General features: G+C 39.5%; 1 protein-coding gene across 7 annotated transcripts in view; it reads right to left on the bottom strand.

Moving 5' to 3' along the window:
• Positions 1-25,521, bottom strand: part of Mtmr1 (myotubularin related protein 1) — a 75,103-nt gene that overhangs the window by 2,967 nt on the left and 46,615 nt on the right. For all 7 annotated transcript variants that reach the window (XM_046453548.2, XM_058582616.1, XM_046453532.2 and 4 more), the window contains 5 exons: positions 20,918-21,103; positions 20,164-20,370; positions 14,234-14,326; positions 6,910-7,023; positions 3,714-3,890 (listed from right to left, as the gene is read on the bottom strand). In XM_046453548.2, the coding sequence (XP_046309504.1) occupies positions 3,714-3,890; positions 6,910-7,023; positions 14,234-14,326; positions 20,164-20,370; positions 20,918-21,103 (777 nt within the window). The remainder of the gene's footprint in view (positions 1-3,713; positions 3,891-6,909; positions 7,024-14,233; positions 14,327-20,163; positions 20,371-20,917; positions 21,104-25,521) is intronic.

Raw genomic sequence — 25,521 nt, forward strand, 5'->3', positions numbered from 1 at the left:
AGTACTTCTGCTCAAGTGCTTCACCCTAGTTATCTTTCTTTTAAACCCACAGATTGGGATGGGACAATAAAGAAACTAGAAGGTCACGCTATTTTACAGTCATAGCACCTAGCTCTCCAAACTACCAAGATAGCCTCAGCACCTACTAGAAGCCCAGAGATCAAAGACCTGGACTTTCACAGGCTGTGAGCAAAGTTGACTAGGCAGGGAGGTCACTAGGGAAATGAAGAGGCACAGGGCGGGGTCTGGATCCTTTTCTCCTCCCATACCCACTGAGCACACACAGGTACTAGGTGGATTCCAAGCCTCAAGCAGACCTTGTGATGTACCATGTTAATACCCTCTAGTGGCTTCTTCCCCTTGCCCTGAGAGTAACACCCTGAACTTGACCTCCAGGCACTAGCCTGCTTCTCTAGCTCATCACTCACCAGGTCAAAGACTTGAAGCTGCACCATCATGGTGCCCTGGTGATCAGCCCTTCTGGTAGGTGGGGGGAAGAACAAGAGAAGGAAGAGGAGTAAAGATAGGGCATCTGCATGCTTCCAACATCACAGGGTGCTCAGTAACCAGCACCAAGGAGGCTAAGAACACACTCTCCTTTGTCAGACCATGGGAAGAAGAAGGTAGGGGACAGCAACATCAGGGTCTTATAGCAAAGGCTAATCCTTAAAGGACACTAACAATGACAATAGTTCTCCTCTTAACCTTAGAATCTCTCTGGGATTTTGCTCATCTGTGGGATTGTTTGATTCCAATCAGATGAGGGAATGCTTTGCAATCAACCACCATTATTAACATACACATGAGCTTCCTGGAGCAGAGCATGCAGGGGAAGAGTCTCCTGCACCCCCAGGAAATGAGACCCGGGCTGCCCAAGTGTGCCACCATCACCTTATGTCCTCAGGGAGCTTTTCGTAGTTTTCTCATGTATCAGGTTATTTGCCACTAAGCAAAGGGGTGCCTGAAAAACAGATGACTCTGAGACTTAAATGCAGGACTGCGTTAGAGAAACTTACCAGAGAAAGGCTAGCTATGTCTGACCCAGGTGTGCTAGCATGTGTGAGGCATAAGCCAAGGCCCAAAGGAGGAGGATGCTCACTGGCTCTTGGTCCCACTCAGCCATCCTCTGATAGGTTTTAAGAGGGAGCCCCTCTCACAGAAGCGAACCCTGCCATCTCCTTCTCAGAGCAAAGAGACCCAGTAGGCTTGTGTCCCCTGCCTTTCCTCCTATATCCCTCCTCCTCTCAGCCCCACACGACTCTGTTCCAATCACCACACACCTATGGCAACCTACCTCATGGCCTTCTGCTTCCCATCCACCACAGTGCAGCCAGAGGGAGGAAGCTTTCCCCATCATACACCTGGCCTTGTGCAAATGCCCACCTGCCTCCCTAGCATGGTATATCACCAGTGTCCCAAAAGGCCATGTGCCCAGCATGTTGTGTTTGTGGCCTTTAGTATAAAAGCTGTAGCCATGGAGATACAGCATAGGGAGAACACAAAAAACCGGACACCCACCTTCTACACCCCCCCCCCCCAGTACTGTGGCAGGTACTTGGCATAGATTTGTATCATGCTTGCACCTTGCCGTGAGGCTCAGGGCCTTGCTCCAGATCAGGACTGAGTTATTGCCAGAGACCCAATTTGGCCCTGCTGAGGGATATCCTTCCACAACTGCACACAAGTTGGCAAGTCCTGGATGAGTTATGGCTTTTCAGACCTTCCTTCACCCTCTGCACTGTGGGACTAACATGAAGTCACAGGCACAGTGCCCAGTGGCACACTAAAGGACCTCAAGATAGGCAGCTATAGCCATGTTCCCTTGATCATCATCACGCTGAAACGGAATGCTCTTCCATGAGGAAACATCAAGAATAGATCTCTTACAAAAGATTTGCTCCCTGCCCTTACTTGTTTCTAATGGAGAATGAGCATAACAGGGTGTGTGGCTGGGCCTGTGGCACTGGCAGAATGAGCCAGCACAGTGCTTCAAGGGGATGCTGCTTACATTTCAAGTCTATGACCTGCTAAGCCCTGCAGTAACTGAGAAACCCCTCTAACCAAAAGAGCACCAAACAGTTGGTCCCTGGAATCACTAAAGAGACTACTTAGTGGTTCTCTCTACATAATTAAAACAAAGATGTGACTTTCCCACTCTACAGCTGCCCAGCAAAGAAGAATTCAGCCAAGTGCCTGTGACAGCAAAACACACAAAGGAGGAAGCTGCTGGAAGCGGGTGAAGGCTGGGTCTCCTAGGTACAGCAGCAAAGGCAGGCAGAGTAGATCTGGAGCCTGGACTCCAGTGAAAGGATGGCAGTTCACCCTGCACTTCCACACCTGCAGAGCTTTGAGGTGCCACTTGTGCTACTTGGAGCCACCAGCCCCAGCCAGGGAAGAGGAGAGGGAACAACAGAGGTGAAGGCAACAGGGAGTGTAGGGCCTAGCTCAGAGAACTATGTAAGTGCTATGATCAGTGAACACTGAAAAATGCTCCTGCAGTTATAAGGCAGCAGGGATTAACTCACAGGATCTAGAGGAGGAAAGGGCTTTTGCAGCTGGAACAAATGGAGTGAAACAGTGAAGCATCAGGGAAACAAGAAGCAAGTGTGACTGGTGTGGGCTGCGGCATCAGAGCAGAAGATCCAAGGAGGAGATGGGTCACAGCTGCCTGGGGCAGCAGAATGTGCACATCAGACTGAACCCACAGCTGAGGCTCCATGTAAGTGCACTGTTAGCCCCAGGAGTTAGGAAAGGGACGGTGCCCTCTGGAGTTCCAGTGCCAGACAGCTGAAAGTAAAATGAACAACTGGACTTTGCCCCTGTCTGTGAGGCTTGGGGCTAAGATGGAGCATGTGAGGACACCATGAGAGGGACAGATAGTTGAGGAGGAATGCAGAGAGAGCAGGCAGGCTACATCACTGGCTGATGGGGGAAAACAGTGGTGTGAACAATGGCTGGGCAGCATACTCCTGGTGACTGTCTGCTAAGCCTTGGGAGTGTTATCTTAAGAAGAAACCTCAGCAGAAAGCTCTCTGTCCACAGAGGTGAGGGCTGTCTCTTTCCCTCATTCTCCACACCCAGACCCCACCAGGCCTGGCCACCCATGTACAGAAAATTGGGGGTGGGGAGCGGGGATGAGTCAAAACCCATGGCAAAGCCCCCAAACTGGGGGAGCATTCAGAATAGGTCACGGGAGGCATCGCTCACAGCCAGAGCTCAGCCACCAAAGAACACAAAGTACAGGCACAGGCTTGGCTGACTGGCCCTGTCTATGTATTTTTCTCTCAGTTTTTACCATCTCAGAAAGTATTACTGTGAAACAGTCTAGGATGGTAAGGCAAACATTACCCCTTCCTGGAGGGGAGGCTGTTCTGTGCCTCTGCCCATGCCTTCTTTCTACTGTGCTACTACAGCCTTTCCACCAACTCCAAACGTACATTAGCTAGAGTAGGTACTACTCCACCCATAAGACTTCTGAGCAACTTATAAGACTTAGAGCCAAACACAGACAGGATTCTCTCCATACCTTCCTCAGTAGAGAACAGAGGGGGGGAAGGAGGAGGTTTTCAACTCTAACAGCTTGGGGTTGGCCTATAGGAACATGAATGCAAAGAACTGCAGTACGTTAGCACCCATCATGCACACATTTTATAACATCATCTTCACCAGGAAAGAGACGTGTTCCTATGAGGAGAATAAAAACAAAAAGGTACCTGTGGTCGCATTCGTGGATTCCATCGTACATAATAGTTCACCCATAATTCCAAATGACTCAGACTAGCAACAGGATATAACACATGGTTTTCATAATTCACAAAGAAGGGATTAGAAAATTCATCTAGCTGGCTATTGATATAAGACCATAAAGATATAGTCTTTGTATATAGATCCTGAAAAACAAAAAAGGAATAATTGAAATAAGCTTTTCTTCATATCCCAAGAATGAGTATTACATAAAGAAAATGACTGGAATAATGAAGAGAACTCAAAGAGTTACTAGGCCCCACCCCCATCCTCCCATCAAGTCTGGCCTCATGCTGGGGACAACATGGGAACATGCACTGCTTGCTGTCTTGGAAAAACATATTGCTGATGTTAGGCAACATCCAGTAAGTGTGTCTGTGGGGAGGCAGAATGAGAACTTTCTAACATCCACAAGATGATAGGACTCATCAATAATAAATACATTTTTTTTTATTCTGGTTTAAGTTTTGCTTCTGTGACTGTTCATGTTGACAAATGTAGGTAGAATTTACAGTTAAGATCCCTTGCAATGGAAAAACCATACATATCTGCAGAATACTGTGCCATGACGGCAGACTGGAAAAGCTGCCTATAGAGAAGTATGCATATCTTCCCCTCAATTTTACAGTACACTATTTAGAAATGATTAACAATTTGCATTGCTCATCTGAATGAAAACACCCAAATTTGTAGGGATGGGGACAAGACAGAGAAGCATTAAACAATGGATCAAACAGTGAAAAATTCAAATGAAGAAAATAGGTCAAGAAAATGTTCTATTATTCTGTTGCTTATAAAAATGTTTACTTCCCACTGGAACATTCAATTATGACCATTTAAGTTCTTATATTCATAAGAGAAATACCACCAATAATTCAAAGGATCCAGAATAGCCAAAGTAATTATCAAAATGGAAGAACAAATTAGGAAGACTCATATTTGCCATTTTCAAAACTTACTACAATAATCAATACCAGTGGTGCTGTCATAAGGATAAACATAAAGATTAACAGGACAGAATACGGGGTATACTGGGGAATGATACTGGCCAAATTACATTGTGTGCATGTATAAATATGTAACAATGAATCCTGTCATTATGTATAATTATAATAGACCACTAAAATATGAGAAAAAAGAATATAAAAATGAATTCTTGCATTTATAGTCAACTGATTTAGAGCAAGGGTGGCAAGACTTCAATGGCAGAAAGACAGTCTTTCCTCCAACTAGTGCTAGATAGCCAATACAAAAGAATGCAGTTGGACCCTTATCTCACATCATATACAAACATTAATTTTAAATGAATCACATACTGAAATTTAAAAGTTAAAACTGTAACATTTTTAGAAGAAAATAGGATCAAATTTTTTGTGATCTTAAGCTATGATTTCTTAGATACGGTAACAGAAGTATAAGCTACAAAAGAAAAAAAAATGGACTTCATCAGGATTAAAAACTTGTGTTTCCAAGGACATCATAAAGATAGTGAAAAAAATAACCCACAGAATGAGAGAAAAAAAACTACATATCATATATCTTATTAGGGACTTGTATATATAAAATGTGTCAATAATGAAACTAACAAATAACCTAATTAAAAATGGACAATAGACCTGAATAGACATTTCTCCACAGAAGATAGACACATGACCAATAAACACATAAAAAGATGTTCAACATCATTGATTGTAAAGGAAATGCAAATTAAAAACATGTCATATTACCAAGTACGATGGTTATTATTTTTTAAAGAAATAATAAGTGTTAGTGAAATGCAGAGAAATGAGAACCCTCAGACATTGCTGGTAATAATGCATAATGGTGCAACTGCTTTGGAAAACAACCTGGTGGTTCCCCAATAAATAAGTTAAACATATATTTGTGGCATGACATAGCAATTCCATTCTTTTGTATCCAAGAGAAACAAAAGTATATGTCCACAAAAAAATATGAATGTTTATAATACACCATTATTCATAAGAGCCCCCAAGTGAAAATAACATAAATTTCTATGAACCAATGAATAGATAAAAAATGTCATCTCGGGCTGGGGTTGTGGCTCAGTGACAGAGCACTTGCCTCGCATGTGTGAGGCACTGGGTTCAATCCTCAGCACCACATAAAAAATGAATAAACAAAATAAAGATACTGTGTCCATGTATAACAAAAATATTTTTAAAAATGTGGTCTATTCATACAATAGAATATTATTCATTCACAAAAAAAGAATGAAGTACTGGCACATGATGAACCTTGAAAACATGTTTTCGTTCTGAAAAATGAAGTGAAGGAAGTCAGTCACAAAAGTCCACCTACCATATGACTCCATTTATATGAAATGAAATCAAATCCATAGAGACAGAAAGCAGATTAGTGACTGCCAGAGGCTAGGGTGTGTGGTGTTTATTTTTGAAGTGATAAAAATTTTATAAAATTACATATTGGTTATGGTTGCTCAATCTGTGTATATGCTAAAACCACTGAACTGTACACTTTAAATGAGTGAATGTCATAGTGTATAAATTAAATCTCAAGAGACTAGGCTTTTTTTTTAAATAGTAAATTTTGCAGTCCCCCCTCCACCAAAATAGATGAAATCATAGTTTAAATTCTATATATGAATTTCACTCTTCTGCTGCTGGGTTTTCCTTTGTTTTAAGGAACTTTATTAAGATATGATGATTACCATAAACTTTATTCTTTATTTTTTTCCCCTTTTAAGTTAACAGGGCTCAATCACACTGAATGCAGAGGAGTACAGATTTGTGTTACTCCTCAGAAAGTCATGGGCTGGAGCTGGGGCTCAGTGGTAGAATACTTGCTTAGCACATGTGAGGCACTGGGTTCGAGCCTCAGCACCACATAAAAATAAATAAATAAAAGGATTGTGTCCATCTACAATTAAAAAAAAAGAAAGAAAGAAAGAAAGAAAGTCATGGGTTCATTGGGTCCCAACCACTATAAAGTAAGAGACTCATATTAGACATATGTGCTTGAGTTGCTAGAACCCCGTGAGGGCTTCTAGTATAAGCCCCACCTCCTTGCACACTTACAGATAGCAGCAGGACCAGAAGCCAAGTCCTCCCTCCATTTAGGCCTCCTTCTACAATAGTCCTTATTGGAATAGGTGCCTGGGCAACATGGGAGACATAAGACACTTACCTCTTTCAGCCGCTGTTGTTCACAGTTACACAGAAAGGTCCCAAAGAGACAGCTATAAAGGTGATCCAAAATTGTAATCAAGAATAGTTCATTAAACTCGAATGCTGAAGGAAACTTAAATGGAGAGAAAAATAAGGTTGTCTTAAAGTCTAATTTCTAAAATAAAGTAATAACACTTCATTGTGAAAGATAACTAAATTACTGTTTGGAATTTATCAAGATTAAAAGGCAGAAAGACCCTATGTCTTAACTATCTAAGTTTCAAGTCCAAGGTGATCTGTCTGGCTGAGAAACAACAAAATTTGTTGTATTTTTCTATGCCTAAAATATTTTATGTAGTTTCTACTTCTCACAATGTAGGACAGAGCTCAGGTTCACCCTTCTGACAGCAACAGAAAACTGGAAAAAATATATGAAACAAAATGTTTTGATATATTGGCAATAGGCAACAAGAGACTGTGACCTTGAGAGAAGGCAAATAAGTGAGGGGAGCACTATTATTGTTCCAGCTTCCTATTTGGAGGCACACTGTAGGCCACACAGCAGGAAGGGAGACCCTGGGTTCAACGTATACCAAAAGTGAACCAAGAAGAAATAGAAAATATTAATAGCTCTTCTATCCATTAAAAAAAAACAACTCGTAACTAAGAACTTTCCCACGAACACAACCTCTCAACATATATCCCTGAATTTTCTTACTGATATAAGAGCAAATTGAACCTGGCAGCATATTAAAAGGGTAATACAAGCTGGATGTGGTGGCACACACTTGTAATTCCAGATACTCAGGAGGTTGAGGCAGGAAGATCGTAAATGTATCCATAGCCTGGACAACTTAGCAAGATCCTGTCTCAAAACAAAAAGGATGTAGCTTAGTGATAAAGCACTTGCCTAGCATGTGAGAGGGTGATGGTAGGGTTTGTCTTAGGAATGCAAGGCTGGTTTAACATCTGAAAATTAATGTTACCCCAAAAGCCATTATTATAATTCATCATATTAACAAAAACTATATAATCATCTCAATTATTTTAGGTAACTGATGATAGGGCTTTACAGAATTCCAATGAGACTATTAGCATTGCCAGCAGGTTTTAGCTAGTAGCTGGCATTGAGTTATCTGGAAATGATAATAATGATCTCAGCATCAGCATATACTGGGTACCTACTGTATGCCAGAATTCTAATTTTAAAAAATAGTGAAATATTCATCACCTACTGAATGAAGCAGAGCCAACTAGAACAAAACCAAATAGAGTTACCTAGTGTATCTATATTGAAGTCAGTTTATATAAAAGACCTATTCTCCAATCAGAGTGATGTTTTGCACACTATTATGACTAGTCCTGATATCTCTAGAGTGATAATGAGGATCACTGAAAGACAAGTTTACTTTTTAATTTGTCTTTACTAATTTACTATACTAGGAATAGGGTTTTCTATTAGAAACAACAGTCAAATGATGACAATCTAGACTCCACTTGAAACTGTGATTTTCTTCACTAAGTTATTACATTAGTTGATTTAAAAAATTAAGTATAGTGACCTTCAATAAAGATTTGCCTTTCTCTCCTCAGGGACTGATCTCATAGAAACACAAATATCTCTCCTTAAGGAGCCCAAACATAATGTTGCTTCTTCAGAAACTTCTGGAAACCAGCCGTGGTGATTATTCTTCTGGTATTCTTGTCCCCAGGTTAAGTAAATCAACAATATGATGTCTCTGGCTGAAATACTAATAAAATCTACTTGTGAATTCTCTCCTGGGTTTTTAAGGCTGCTCACTACAACTCTAACAATGGCCTTACATTGAAAATGGCTGTTTTTTTTATAATAGGGAGTGAACCCAGGAATACTCTACCACTGAGCCATAGTCCCAGACCTTTTAATTTTTTTTTCTATTTTGAGGTAGGATCTCACTAAGCTGCTGAGGCTGGCGTGGAACTTGTGATCCTCCTGCCTCAGCCTTTTGAGTTGCTGGGACTACAGGCATGTGCCACTGCATCTAGCCCAAATGGCTGTTTTTTATTTTTTGTTTTTAATGTCAAATGTGCTATGTCCATTTTCCCAGAATCCCATAACTATGCTGAAATCCTAACCCCCAAGGTGATAGAATTAGGAAGTAGGATTTCTGGGGGGTAATTAAGGCAAGAGGGTAGAGTCCTCATGAATGGGATTAATATCTTTACAAAAGAGGCTAACAGTGCTCCCCTGTCCCTTCCATCATCTGAAGTGACAGTGAAAATGTGTCATCGATGAACCAAGATGTAGACCTTCATCAGACAGAATCTGCCAGCACTTTGATTTTAGACATCTCAACCTCCAGAACTGTTGAGAAATTTCTGTTGTTTATAAGCCACTTGGTCTGCAGTATTTTGTCATAACAACCCAAATAGACTAAGACAATAAGCATTCTTACTGATTCCCACAAGCCTGCATGCTAGATTTGGGAGTCTGGGTAGGTACGTCTTAGTGCCACAGACAAGCCTTGTGGCCAATTGCATACCAGGTATGGGAGGGCAAAGTGGGCAGGGTTCAATCCAACCTTATTGGCACCTATGAAAACCAAAAAACAAAGGCTTCATCTATCTATACTCACTTTGGTTCATTGGGTAAAGATTGCCATTCATACTCAAAGGGTATTGTGGCATTAAGTTCAACTAAGAAAACAACTCTCTGGGGAAGTAGTAGCAGCTAGGGCAATACAAATAAAATATTAACTCTCTGCCATTCAGTATGTTTTAATTTCTTCACTTGGAAACTATACCATTCCCACAAAAAAAGTAGACTTTCAAAATATCCACAGTAATCTACAATAAAATTCTGTACCTCTTGAGGAATGCACATTTATTAGTAACTATTAAACCTATCCAAAAGAGTAAAGGTGCAATTAAACTATGACTACTATAGAAAATCTCTGAGACTAAAGATTCCCTCAATTATTTTCCCTTTGTTCCTTTTCTAACAGTTTGTCAACATTTAGACTAGTTCATTTTATTCTGAGATTTTTAACAACTTTACACTGACTTAGCATAGTTGATTTAACTTTGGGCAACCTAAAATAAGCCAATCTTGTTACATGGATGCATCAATATCAATCATTTGTTAATTAAGTGATACACACTAATCATTTATCTCTCCTAATGTATTAGCAATACACACCTTTCATGAACAGAATATTTGAGCTGTGGGAGGCACCCAAAATGTTCTAATCCAAACCCCATATTTTCTTTCTTAAAATCCAAGGAAACAATTAAGAGCAGAAAGAGAAAGCCTACAAAATGGGAGAAAATTTTGGATAGTGACTCATCTAATAGGGGATTAATATCCAGAATATACAAGAACTAAAAAAAATTAACACCAAAAAGATTAATAACCCAATCAATAAATAGGCAAAATAACTTTTTGTGAAACTTCTCAAAAGAAGAAACACAAATGGCCAATAAATATATGAAAAAATGTTCAACATTTCTAGCAATCAGGGAAATGCAAATCAAAGCTACACTAAGATTTCACCTCAATTCAGTCAGAATGGCAATGATCAAGAATATGAACAATGATAAATGCTGGAGAGGTTGTGGGGGGAAAAGGTACACTTTACATTGTTGGTGGGACTGCAGACTACTGCACCCACTCTGGAAAGTAGTATGAAGATTCCTCAAAAAACTAAGGATGAAACTACCGTATGACCCAGCTATCCCACTCCTTGGAATTTTCCCAAAAGATCTAAAATTGGCATAGCACAGCGATACAGCCACCTCAATGCTAAAAGCAGCATAGTTCACAATAGCTAAATTATGGAATCAACCCAGACACCCATCAATAGATGAATAGATTAAGAAATTGTGGTACATATATACAATGGAATTGGACTCAGACATTAACTCAAAGATTGAATGTTTTCTCTCATATGGTGAAGCTAGATGAGTGAAAAGAAGTCAAGCAAAGTAGAGGAAGGAGAACATGGGAGGGGAGGAAGGATGAGAGGGGATAAATGGGGAGGGGAAAGAGGGTATTATGAACTGAAATTCATTTCCTTGCATGAATGAGTTTGATGGGATGAATCCAACTACTATGTATAACTATAAAGCTCTAATTTAAAAATCCAATAAACAATACAAAACTAACAGATTAGACAAGAAAATAGGCACTAAACAGTATGAAGAACAAAAATCAGTTTGAAGGGGTTTGTTCATACATCCTCTAGGCATTCAGGAGGAATACACTACTTTACATCCACAAAAATGGATGTTCTGTGCTAAGGCGTGCTTATCCCAATTAGTGGTATAAGAATTATTTTTTCATACGACATTTATATGCAATTTTTCTAGAATATGTTTCATACTTTCTTGTCTTAACCTGAAATTAAAAATCATTTAATTTTGTTATTGGCTCAGCATCAATACAAACAGCACAAAGTAGAAGGCATATATAATAGTAGGACTTATAGCCAGCCTCCCTGCCTTCTGAGCCTGTCTTTGCAGTTACTTGTTACTTGTATAGTCTATGTGCCACCATTCTATCCCCCACCAGCTCTCTAAATGGCTACTTTTAATCCACTGTGGCCTGGCTCTCAGATAAACATGAGACCCCAATCAGTGTGTTGATGCTAGGTCTAAAAGTATATGACCCAGCCATCCCACTCATTGGTATTTATCAAAATCAATAAGTAAATTCAACATCCTATAGTGATACAGGCATAACAATGTTTATAGCAATACAATTTACAATAATCAAGTTATGGAACTGGTCTAGATGCCCATCAACAGATGAATGGATAAAGAAAATGTGATTATATATATATATATATATATATATATATATATATATATATATATATATATATATATATATATATGAGTTTTATTTCGCCATAAAGAATGGAATTATGGCATTTGCCAGTAAATGGATGGAACTGGAGAACATCATGCTAAGTGAAATAAGCCAGGCTCAGAAACTCAAGGGTTGAATGTTTTCTCTCCTATGCAATCACTCGAGAGAAATGAAGTAAATTTTAAAAAGAGGGGGAAATCCTATGAAAATAGAAGTGAGATTAGTAGAGAAGAAGAAAGGGACTGAAAAAGAAAAAGAAAGGGTGGGAAAAGGGAGGAACTGCAGAATGAAATGATCAAACTGGGCTGGGGTTGTAGCTCAGTGGTAGAGGGTTTGCCTAGCACAAGTGAGGCACTGGGTTGGATCTTCAGCACCACTTAATTAATTAATTAACTAATAAAATAATGTTTAAATTCTTTTTTTTTTTAAAAAGCAATTGATCAAATTATGCTATATGTGTGTGTATGTATATGTGTGTGTGTGTGTGTGTGTGTGTGTATATATATATATATATATATATATATATATATATATATATATGAATATACCACAGTGAATTCCACATTTATGTATATCTATCAAGCACCAATTAAGAAAACAATAAGTAGGGGCTGGGGTTATGGCTCAGCGGTAGAGCGCTCGCCTCGCACATGCAAGGCCATGGGTTCAATCCTCAGCACCACATATAAATAAATAAAATAAAGTTTAAAAAAAAAAGAAAAGTAAACAGTAAGTAAACAGATGGAAGACCCATAGAATAGAGAAATGGGAATAGGGGGAGGGAGGAAGTGAGGGAAAGTGGAAGTACTGGGGACTGAAATGGGGCAAATTATATTCCATGCATGTATGATTATGTCAAAATGATCCCCTATATTATATATAACTATAAAGCACTCATAAAAACATTTTAAAAAGGAAGAGTCAGTTCTAAGTGAGGACCTGAGTACTCTGTGAGATCTCCCTTGGCTACTCAGAAGTCCTTGGCTACTCTGAAGATAGGTCAACATTCTCTAGACCCTTTCCACAGTGTGCTCTGTGAACCCACAACATCACCCTGTGGAGATGCAGCATTGCTAGCTCTACCCCAGATCCATAGACTCAGATTCTGCATTTCAACTAGAACCCCAGGGGATGTGTTTCATTTAAAGTTCCAAACTTAAGCATACACCACAATGCCTGGAGGCTTGTGAAACCAGAGTGCTGAGCTCCACCCCCAGAGCATCATCCAGTCTTTGGTAAACCTGAGAGCTACCATGGCTCCCAAGCTCCCAGGCAATGTTGCCTGGGAGAAGTCCCAGCTGAGGTGGGAAAGGGCAGCAGGGGCAGTAGATGTAGTGCAATGGAGCTCCACCTTGTTTTTGCCCCAACACAAGCTCCCATCAGTAACAGTAACTCACAGTCAGGAAACACAATTGACATTTTACAACTTTCTACAGTGAGAAGGCAGTTGTACTCTAAAAAGATCCCAGGGTGACTGTGGTAAGGTTGCCAGGAGTATCACAGATGAGCTTATGACTGTTGGAGGAATCCCTTGCAGGATTTCAGCAGTTTTCCTGGCTGGTTCCCTTCCCCTTACCTGAAAGAGCCAAGGCAAGAGCTCCATGCAAGTGTATAGGAGGGACAGCACCCAGGCCCTGGTTCTCAGTCCCCTAGTTTACTCTTCCTGGCAGCCCCTCCCTCAGCCAGGCTGCACAGTAGGCTCTGGGAAAAACTAATCCATTTTACCTCCTTCCTCCCTTTCTCTGATTCTAAGTCCATTTCCCTGACACTATCTCCTATCCCAAGGCTAAGACACCAAACTCAGGCTTGGAAATTGGAGATAAGGGGGAAAAAAACTGCAAGTGCCCTATGGTCTTCTCTGAACTGAAAGCCTTGGGGCCTAAGGGAAGGAGGATACATGCCTGGCTTCCTTGCTAACCAGCACCCTGTGTACTGGGGTTTGAAAACTAAGTGATAGCTGAAGATAAACTACTACACAGCTTCCTCTCTGCCTTTCGTTCTTGACACATACTTCAAAGTCTCAGTAACTTTCAGGTATGAGGGGCTGTGACCTACATCAGAATGCCTAGATTCCTAAATTCTCTGGTCTGACCCCATTTACAGCCATATCTGCATTTCTAACATCTGGCCAAATGTTAGATTAAGTGCCCAGCAGGAGACTAAGCAGGTTTCCTGGACCTGACAAAAAGGGAGCACTAGAGGCAGAATGGACTTGAGGAGCAGGGCCTTGGTTTGCACAGCTGGTACAAAAGAAGATTGACAACAACCACTTGCAGAAGAAAATTAACTTGGTGTGAAATTTGTTTTTTCTAATTTTCAGCTTATGTTTCTAAGTGAATAAGAATCAAATTGTACCAAATAACATAAGGGGTCATATTTTACATACAAACATTGATTTTGAATGAAACAGCAATGAGAATTTATCCAGTTTTCAACTTAAGATATACTTGAATCAAACACTACATAGGTCAGAAATATACTTGAAATCTCTCACCTGTCTTGTCATTTGCCAAACACAATCAATAAATTGAAGGAATATAGGAGATCGGTCAGGATCAGCATGGTTGTCATCACCATGGCCCACTCGCTGCAAAGAAAGCAAAAGGTTAAACATCTTCATGTATGCTTCAGTCCTCTCAAAAGTCATTTTAAGTTTCTTTGGTGATACAGTAATACCTTATCAGATTTAACAGGATTTGTGGCACATAAACAGCACTTGAAAATGTTTACAAAATTAAAGTGACTTCCATATCTTTTAGGAAACCAAGATTCAGCTTACTATATATGTTGATTGTTTTGTGATTTCTCTTTAATATAGTTGATTTCAATAAATGATAATCAAGTGGCTAGTGAACTTTTCAGTTCAAATAATGGGTTCAAGATCAGCTACCAGCAGGGGCTGGGGAAAGGGAAGGGAAAAGAGAGGTACTGGAGTCTGAATTAAAATCAGATCTATTTGATGCTTGTATAATTATGTCAAAATGGATTCTTCTGTCATGTAAAACTAAAAAGAACCAATAAAAGAAGATCAGCTACCACACTAAGCAAATTTTATCAATGTGGGAGTGAGTACCAATTAGCTCACAAAGCACATCATGAATGTCATTTTCTCTGTAAGTATAAAAACATTTTTTCCCATTTTTCAGAAATGTCAGGAAGTCTGCATATCAAAATAGTGATTAATAGGGCTGGGGTTGTGGCTCAGTGGTGGCGTGCTTGCCTAGCATGCATGGGGCACTGGGTTTGATTCTCAGGACTGTATATAAATAAATAAATAAATAAATAAACGCCCATCAATAACTAAAAAATATTTTTAAAAAATAGTGATTAATAATAGTTTTAACCAATTTTCTATCACTCAAGAACTCTTCTTCCTTGCTCAAGGAGTCTGGTATTATATTTCAGATCTTTTTATGTTTTATATTAATAGATTGATACTTATTCTCACCCACATAAACATGATTGCCAAAAACACTGAAAACATCACGAGTAAAAAGATAGCTAAAGAGTGAGCATTCTGAGAGAAGCTTAAAATAATATATAACAAAAGGACAAGAAAGAAAAAAAAAACACTGGGAACATAGAACATGGTCACCACAGGGAGAAAAAAAAATACTTCATCTATAAAATTGCCATCAGGAAGACATAAAAACAAAGAAATAACCAAGTCGATGTCAACAGCTCAGAGTAATAGTGTATTGCCTTCTTTTCATTTTTTTAATATTTGCAGCAGCTTTATTTTTAATAGTCAAAAGCTGGAAACACCCAAATGCCCACCAAGAGATGAATGAATAAATAGTGGTACAGTCATGTTTTGCTTAACAATGGGATAGGTTCTGAGAAACATGTCATTAAGCAATTTTGTCATTGTGTGAACATGACATAGAGTATTTTTAGAATGATATGGCTATGACATCAGTAGACAATATCTTATGGGACCACATCATAAGGGTGGTCAGTCATTGACCACCCTTTATGGGTGCATAATTGTATATCTCTACAACGGAATGTTTCTCAGCAATAAAAAGGAATGAAGTATTGATGCATGAAACAATATGGTTAGACCTCAAAATAATTATTCTGAGCAAAAAAAGCTAGATAAAGAAAAGAAGAAACTTCATGATCGTATTTATGTAAATTCTGGAAAATGTAAACAAACATAGGGTGACAGAAAACAGGTTAGTAGTTGCCTGGGAATGGGAATGGGGAGTTTTTTCGTTTTTAATTGTAGTAAAATAGAAATAAAAGTTTTATCATTTGGGCCATTTTAAGTGTGTAGTCCAGTCACATTAAGCACATGCACACTGTTAGCACCATCACCACCATGTGTGTGTCCAGAACTTTTTTATCTGACAAAACTAAAACTCTGTTCCCATTAATCCCCAACTCCCCATTTCTCCTCCCCTTAGTCCCTAGCAACTACCCTTCTGCTGTTTCTATGATTTTGACTGTTCTAGGCACGCCATGTAAGTGGAAAACGTTCACTCTATATACCTTTGTGACTGGCTTCTTTCATTCATCATGTCTTCAAGGTTCATCCATGTTGTACAATGTATCAGAATTTCTTTCCTATTATATTCCATTGTATGGATAGACACATTTTGTTTACCATTCATCTGTTAATGAACATTTAGGTTACTTCCACCTTTGGGCCATTGTTAATAATGCTGCTATGAACAATGCTGCACAAATATCTGTTTGAGTCCCTGCTTTCTCTTCTTTTGGGTATATGCTCAAAAATGGAATTGCTAGACCAGATGACAATTCTATTTTTAATTTTTTTAGGAACTTCTATACTGTTCCATAGCAGCTGCATGCATTGCCTTATTTCTGTACTTGCCCTACATAAAATAATTTGTAGATCCTGCTCTTCAGTATTTAAGGTTCCTAGGGAGCAGTTCCTCACTGACAGTTCAAACTTTAGAATTCATTCTTTCTTTTGATAGACAGTCACTGAACTCCTATGGTGTGTGCAAGACATCATGTCTGGCCCTCAGAATTTCAGGCATTTTCATGGAATCTAGTGGAGTTCTAGTCTTTGGCTAGCCACCTAGGATACCAAGACAAACCTGTGCTTAATGACTATTCATTTGTGGTTTAGTCGAAGGAGAAAGACTTGTAAAGAACAAGGGCAAATAAGTATTGTAGGGGCTTCTGTGTGTGCATTTGGTACAGTGTGGGCTCAGAGGAACAAGTAAACCATCCTAGCATGGGGTTAGAGAGGGAACAATGGGGGAAACTCATAAAAGTTAGTTATGGTTGAGGTCTCATTTAAACTTTGAATAATAGGGAGATGCCTATTTCCTATTGGCCAGGAAATTATTATAAGCAATGGAAACATGAGGGAGGATGCTAGGGGAGTCATACATAGCTGGACATTACTGAGGCTTGGGAGATGAGGTAAGGGGAGGAAGTTGATAGATGAGGCTGGAGACGGGGGCCAGGGCCAGATAACTAAAGGGTTTGAGAGCCATGCTGACAGGTTGCCTATGATCCTGAAGGCCACAGGAAGGCACTGAGGGATTCACACTGGGCAGTGGCAGCATCAGATTTGTCTTTTGGAATGTTCCATCAGGCTACAGTAGGGATGGTGGATTGGAAGGGGACAGGTTGAAAAGAGACTACTTAGGAGACTTTCTGAGGGAGTTGGTGAGACCTGAATTAAGAGGGCAGCAGTAGCAATGGAGAGGAGAAAACAGATTTGAATACATGTACTCAAAGTCATGAGACTGACTGAGATCACTCAGGGATTAAGCACACAGAGAAATCATCTAAGGACTAAGCCCTGAAGTACATCAACATTAAAAGGTTGGAGAAAAGGGGAGGACCCAGCAATAAGAGAAAATGTAAAAGTTTATAGAGGTCCAGAAGCCTAGTGAAGAAAGTGCTTCCAGAAGGGGGGAAGAATCAACAGCATCTAATACGCAGGCCAAATAAGAGAAGGACTTGGCAAAGTGGCAGTTGCTGACAACCATGAGAAGACCATGATGTCAAGACAGCTGGAAGGAGACAGGCAGTGATAGTAAATATATATAATAACTTTGAGGAGTGTTGTAAAAGGGGAGCAGATAACTGGGGTGACAGCTAGAGAGGGCTGTGAGGCCAAAGGGTTTGGGGGGATATAGTAGTATGTTACTATACCAAAGGGAATAATGTAGGAAAGAGTAGGAATGGGGACAGGATGAAGGAAGAACAGTCAGTTTCATAATAAGGTCCATGAGGTAGATGATGGAAACAGGTGGACAAGGGCAGGAACTGGCCTCAGTAGCTCAGGTGTCTCATTCCCAGAAATTCTAGGTAACGTAGATTACAGGGACCCAGTGGGTAAGTGGTTGCAGGCCTGAAACCATGGTCTAAATGCTGGCTCCATTCTAACAGTATGACCTAGAGGAGATAACTCATATTCCTGAAACCTCAGTTTCCCTGCCTGTCAATGATAGTACCTGCCTATCAAGATTAAATAAGATGATTCATGTGATGGTGATGGACATACAGTGGTACTCAGTAAATTGAGGCCATTATGAATCACACAGTCACATCACCTTCTCTGTGGCCATGATGTGGCCAGCCCCAGCATTAGCAAGGAAGGACAGGACCACAGAATTGTGGGCTATCTGGACACATGCACTCCTGGTCATCCAGTTGTGTGCTGCTATCTCTGTTGTTTCAATAGACAACCATTACTGCTGCTCATCTGAGAAAGGCCACTTGCCAGCCTTACCTCCCTCCAGACATACAGTTTGGAAAGGACAGGTAGAAGAGAATGGTTTCTGAATCCTTAGGGAAGGCAAATTGCAAATATTTAGAAAGATTCTATACTTTATCCTCCCCATTGAGTCTAGCCCTTGATGAGAAAAAAGAAACAAAGCTGTTCATGATAGTGTTTAAAAATAACCAAAAGAAGTTAAATTTGGCTGGCACTTAGCAGGGACCCTGACATCTAAGCACTTGATAAACCCAACCTCCATCCCCCATACCACTCCATTTCAGAGGGGAGGAAACCAAAGCAAGAGAAGGGAAGGAATGTATCTAAGGATCTGACAAGAATTCCCCTGGGGCACAGGATTCGGAGGCTATGGACCTGACCATTTTAAAGGGCTGTGAGGGCCTCTCTCTGCTCTCCACTTGGTGCTCCTACATGGAAGCCACTGAAGTCCTCATGCTGCCCATCCTGCATTCCAAAATGAGTCTCTCTGGGAATCTTGGAGTCTTCCAATCCAATGCATGGTGAAGACAAATCCCCAAGAGATCAAGAGACTAGGAATTAGCTACCAACTGGATAAAAACACAAATGGCAGCCACAAAATGCCATGCCAGGTGACCCAGCAATTTCACTCCTGGGGATATGTTCCCCAAATTGAAAGCAGGTTGCTTTGGGGTGAGTTATGTACTTTGCAAATTGAAGTCCTAACCCCTAGTACCTCCAAATATTATGGGATTTGGAGATAGGACCTTTACGGAGATGAAGTTATAATGAGGCCATTAGAATGGCTCCTAACCCAATAGGACTGGTACCCTTATGACATGAGAAAATTTGGACACACAGAGAAACACCAGGGACACATGCACATAGGTACGAGCATGTGAAGAGGCAGCAAGAGGGCAGCCATCTGTAAGCCAAGGAGAGAGGCTCAGGAGAAACTAAGTTGCCCTGCTGGCAACTTGGTTTTGGAGTTCCATCCTTTACAACTGTGAGAAAATACATTTCTGTTGTTTTAAGTTGCCCAGTCCATGGCACTTCATTATGGCAAAAACTTGTACATCCATGTTCACAGCAAAAAGTGGACAGAGCCCAAGTGTTCATCTACAGATTATGGAAAAACAAAACATGGCATATATATACAAGGGAATACCATTAACCATAAAAAAGAAAGAAAATTTGATATTTGTTATAATATATATCAACCTTGAAACATCATGCTTAGTGAAATAAAGCCATTAAGGGAAAGTAAATATTGTATAATTCCTCTTATATGAGGTACCTAGAATAGGAAAATTCACAGAGACAGAAAGCAGAGCAATGGTTGTCAGGGGTTGAAGGGAGGGGAAAATGGAAGCTGAATGCTTAAGATATGTATAGAGTTTCCATTTGGGATAATGAATAGTTTGGGACTAAACAGAGGTGATGGTTACACAACATTATGAAAGTCATCTAGGACACTGAATGGAGCACTTAAAAATTATTAATTCTATGTTATATGAATTCTACCTCATTTTTAATAAAAAGGCATACATGTACACAAAAAAAGCCCTGCCATACAATGTTGAGGTCCATGGTATTCTATTATGGCAATTCAGGTTTGATACAGAGGTGAAAGTCTGCACGCAAGTGTGTGCACACATGTCTGTATATGCTACACATGGCAGGTACATACATGTGACAAAGCAAAACATTCAACCACAGACCTCATCATCTCAACTTACCAGTGCAAACCTATGTCCGAAGCTTATCCACTCCTTTTCTATGAGAGTTTCGAATCCTTTAATGGTCCTGTAATAACTGTCCAACATCAGCATCGCTAAAGATGTGAGCTGGGCTGTTCGGTCCCAACCATCGCTGCAGTGCACCACCACAGAGGTTTTCCCAGATTCAATTTTATCAGCAATTCTTACTGCCCCAGCAAGAAGCATCTTCAGAAAAGGAGATATATCAGACAAAACTACACTGAATTTCAATTAGTGCATAAAATAATTCTAAGGAGAACTTTGGAAGTTCTGGTCAATAAACCAAACAAGAATGCCATGCAGGGGCTGAAGGCTGGAGCTCAGTGGCAGAACACTTGCCTACCATACAGGAGGCCCTGGCTTCCATCCCCAGAACCACACACACATACATACACAGAAGAATGCCATGCAGTCAATTAAGAATCACCAGGAAATTTTAACATTAAAAAAAAAAGTATACAAAGAAAAACTACAGCAGTAATTCGGGTCCTTTTCTAAAGAGTCACAAAGTTCTTTTACAACCTGACTTGAGGCAAGCCTTAACCCCTTTTGATTGTCACAAAAGCCCTCTACAAAGACCATAGTCAGGATGCTGCCTGAGGAAACCAAGAAAGCTCATAAACAAAGATGCACTTATTTGTGATACCAAAACCCTCTTGGAGATGGGGAAATTTATGGCACTGATGGAGTGAAATCTTAAATGGAAAGCAGATCAAAGACTAGACCTCTTTACCCTTATATATTCCAGCCAATGTGTCCCATCCACGTTGGATAGCCACCGTGCCTCATCAATGGAAGGGTACACGATCTCTTTTAATTTCCGTAGTGACTCTCTCATCACATGAATATTGTGAATCTCCAAGAACACAAGCTCGGCATTAGGGTAAGCACTTTCACTTTCATATCCTCCACCCTTTGCCTGTGAAAAACAAAAGATATATACCATTTATCTGGAATTAACTTTTCCATTGTTTCTAGTGCTACCAGATATAGACCACTAAAGAAGCAACAAACACATCCATTGATAAACCTTGTATATACTTATCTAAGTGTCCTGGAGTTGCCAGAACAAAGTACCACAAACTGAGTAACTCAAAATAAGAGAAATGTATCATCTCACAATTCTGAAAGCTGAAAGTCTGAAATTAAGGTGTTGGCAGGGTCAGGTTCCCTCAAAAGCCTCTTGGGGAGGATCCTTCCTTGGGCTTGCTTGTCCAGCTCCTGGCAGAAGCCCCAGGCATTCCTGGTTTGTAGAGACATCACTCTAATCTCTGCTTTCATCTTCACTTGACCTTCTCCCCTTTGCATCTCTGCCTCTTCTCTCTTCTTATAAAAAATACCCTTTGTATAAAATTAGGGCCCACCTCAATACAATATGACCTCATCTTAATTATACATGTAAGAACCCTATTTTGAAATAAGGTCACATTTGTATGTATTAGGAGTTAGGACTTCATATCTTTTTATAGGTATATAATTAAAGTCATAACAATCCTTCATCTATTAAAAATTTTTTAAATATAAAAAAACTGGTTCTTACTTAAGAATTAGGTTTTAAAAGGTATTCTTTATGTATAACTAAAAAGAACCAATTAAAAAAAATTCCTTCAAGAAACTGAAAACAAACTAAAAAGGTATCTACTGTTAGTGCTATTTATCTGAATAGAAAAAAGTTGCACTGCTACAAAATTTCTGCAATAAAATAATTTGGCGATCAAAAGACAAACCATAACATTTATCTAAGCAATTTAACTAAAACAAAATACAAATGTAACAAAAAAGGAGGATATAGCCCACTTCCTGGTGGTTACTCAAGAAGTTAAACATAAAATTGCAATATGATCCAGCCATTACACTTGTATACATATATCCCACAGAATTCAGAAAAGGTATTCAAACAAAAATTTGTACAAAAACATTCACAACAGTACTATTCACAATAGCCAAAAGGGAGAAACTATCCAGATGTCCATCATCATCAGATAGCTGGATAAAAAAAAATGTGGTTTATCTATACAATTGAATATTATTTGGCCATAAAAAGGAATAGGGTACTACTGTTAAAATGTGGATGAACCTTGAAAATGAAGTAAAAGAATACAGGGATTTAATATTATATGATTTCATTTATATGGAGTGTCCAGAACAGGGACCCCATAGGAATAAGACTAGTGGGTCCCGGGGCTGGAGAAGGGAATGGGAATTGACTGCTACAATGGATGGGGTTTGTATATGGGGTGGTAAGAAGGATCAAGAGTTAGACAGTAGTGCTAATTGCACAACACTATGAATGTACTAGGAGTCACTGAACTGTAAACTATGGAATGGCTAAAATGGTAAGTTTTATGTTATCTGACTTTTTAGCTCAATAAAATAAACAAAGGTAAACATGTCTGTGACCCAAAGACCACACTCTTCATTCAGTTTCCAATAATTTACCAAGTAAATATGAATGCCCATTCCTGGAGCAACAATGATAAACAAGTAGAGACCCTGGTCTTTCAGGTCCCCCAAATCTGGGGTGGACCGGGAAGAACAGGGTCAAGGGTAGCACAGGGCTATGGGTCTTTTGCTCTGGGCAACCCAGGGGACACCAGGAACACTGGCCAGGCCTGTTCCACCAGAAGGAAGAAAGCACAACTTGGTGAGAAATGGGCAAGAACATCCAAGGTTAAGGGGCCATGGAGATTGACAGTGACACAGCTTCCTGAGAGGGGCATAAGAAATTCAGCAGACAGAAATCTAGGGCAACAGCAAGAATGATGAACAATGAGACCAGAGACCATGCTGGGACTCAGTGCCAAGCATGAAGAGGGTAAGACAACAGAGGAATCACTGACTCTAACTGGAAAGAAGGCACTGGAGGTGGGTGAGACTTTTTGCTATCTTCCCTCTTTCTGCATCTATTTCTATATGACCTTATTATAGGGACACTGGTCATTGAATTCAGGGCCTATTCTAATTAGTTAAGACCTCATCCTAACTGATTACATCTACAAAGGCCCAATTTCTAAATAAGTTCATATTCTGAGGTTCCAGGTAGACACAAATTTGGGGGGGGACATTACTAGATCCATTAGAGGGGTTCAACATACAAAAATCAATGAAATGCAGCACATTAACAGAATGAAGGGGGAAACAACTACATGAACATCTCAATGCAGAAAAAGGATCTGACAAAATCAAACATCCTTTCAAGATAAATACATTCAACAATCTAGGAAAGGAGGTAAACTTCCTTTACTTTGATAAAGGACATGTATGAAAACCCATAGCTCATATCATACCTAATGGTGAAAAATGGAATACTTTCCCCTAAGATTAGGAACCAGGGCTAAGGCTCAGTGGCAGAGTGCTTGCCTACCATGTGTGAGGTACTAGGTTCAATCCTTAGCACCACATAAAAATAAATAAAGGGATTCTGTCCATCTACAACTACATAAAAAAAAAAAAAAGTCTAGGAACCAGACAAGGCTGCCTGCTTTTACCTGAGATTCAATATTGTGCTACAGGTTTTTTATAGGGAATCAGGCAAGTAGCTATGAAATACAATACCAGAAAAGACATAGTCAAACTCTCTATTTGCACATGACATAATCATATATGTAGAAGAGTTGATGGGGACTTCAACAAATGAATATCCTGTGTATTTCCTAGACACATACACTGCTATGGTTAAAATTATTGTAGACATGCATTTTGGTGTCCTGCTTTTACTTCTTCTGAACAGGATAGAAGACAATGAAGTGCCTATTAGATATTGAGAAAATCACCTCCATGAAATTAGCCTTAAAAAATACTTGGGAATCAATGTAACAAAAGAGGTGAAGAACTTCTACAATGAAAACTTCAGAACACTAAAGAAAGAAATCAAAGAAGACCTTAGAAGATGGAAAGATCTCTCATGTTACCAGATAGGCAGGATTAATATTGTTAAAATGGCCATACTACAAAAAACACTATACAGGTTTAATGCGATTCCTATAAAAACTCCAATGACATCTTTTTTTAAAAAACATCCACTCTTTTTTTAATTATTTTTTTTTAGTTGTAGACAGACACAATACATTTTATTTATTTTTTTTTTTTATGTGGTGCTGAGGATCAAACCCAGTGCCTCACACATGCAAGGCAAATGCTGTACCACCTGAGCTATAAGCCCAGCCCCCAAAATGCCATTCTCCATAAAAATAGAGAAAGCAGTTATAAAATTCATTTAGAAAAATAAGAGGCCCAGAATACCCAAAGCAATCTTTAGTGAGAAAAGCAAAGCAGAAGACATCAAATGCCAGACCCTACTACAAGCTACAGTAACAAAAAAAAACATCATGGTATTGGCACCAAAACAGACATGAAGACCAATGGTACAGAATAGAAGACACAGAAATAAACCCACAGAAATACAGTTATCTCATACTAGACAAAGGCATCAAAAACATACATTGGAGAAGATAACCTCTTCAACAAATGGTGCTAGGAAAACTGGAAATCCACATGCAGCGAAATGAAACTAAAACCCCTCTCTCTCACCCTGCACAAAACTCAACTCAAAGTGCTTCAAGGACTTAGGCATTAGACCAGAGACCCTGTGTCCACTATAAGAAAATTTAGGCCAAACTCTCTATCATGTCTGCTTAGGAGCCAACTTCCTCAACAAGACTCCTAAATGCAAGAAGTAAAATCAAGAATCAATAAATGGGATGGTATCAAACTAAAAAAGGCTCTTCATATCAAAGGAATCAATCAAGAATGTGAAGAGAGGGGCTGGGGTTGGGGTTCAGTGGCAGAATGCTCGCCTTGCACATGTGAGGCACTAGGTTTGATCCTCTGCACCACATAAAAATAAATAAACAAAATAAAGATATTATGTCCATGTATATATAACTAAAAAAATTAGAAAAAAAAAAAGAATGTGAAGAGACAGCTTACAGAATGGGAGAAAATCTTTGCCACCCACACCTCATATACAGCATTAATCTCCAGGATATGTAAAGAACTCAAAAAACTTAACATCACCACCACCACCACCACCACCACTGCCAAAACACCAAATAACTCAATCAATAAGTGGGCAAAGGAACTGAACAGGTACTTCACAGAAGAAGAAATATGAATGTTCAACAAATATATGAAAAAATTTAACCTTTCTAGCAATTAGAGAAATGCAAATTAAAACTACACTGAGATTTTTTCTTACTCTAGTCAGAATGGCAATTATCAAGAATACAAGTAATGATAAATGTTGGCAAGGATGTGGGGGAAAAGGTACACTCATACATTGCTGGTGAGAATGCAAACTGGTGTAACCACTATGGAAAGCAGTATGGAGATTCCTCA

This window comes from Marmota monax, unplaced genomic scaffold, assembly GCF_021218885.2.
Source record: "Marmota monax isolate L192 unplaced genomic scaffold, Marmota_monax_Labrador192_F-V1.1 WCK01_AAM20220418_F8-fsc00142, whole genome shotgun sequence".
In the NCBI taxonomy this organism is placed as follows: Eukaryota; Metazoa; Chordata; class Mammalia; order Rodentia; family Sciuridae; genus Marmota; species Marmota monax.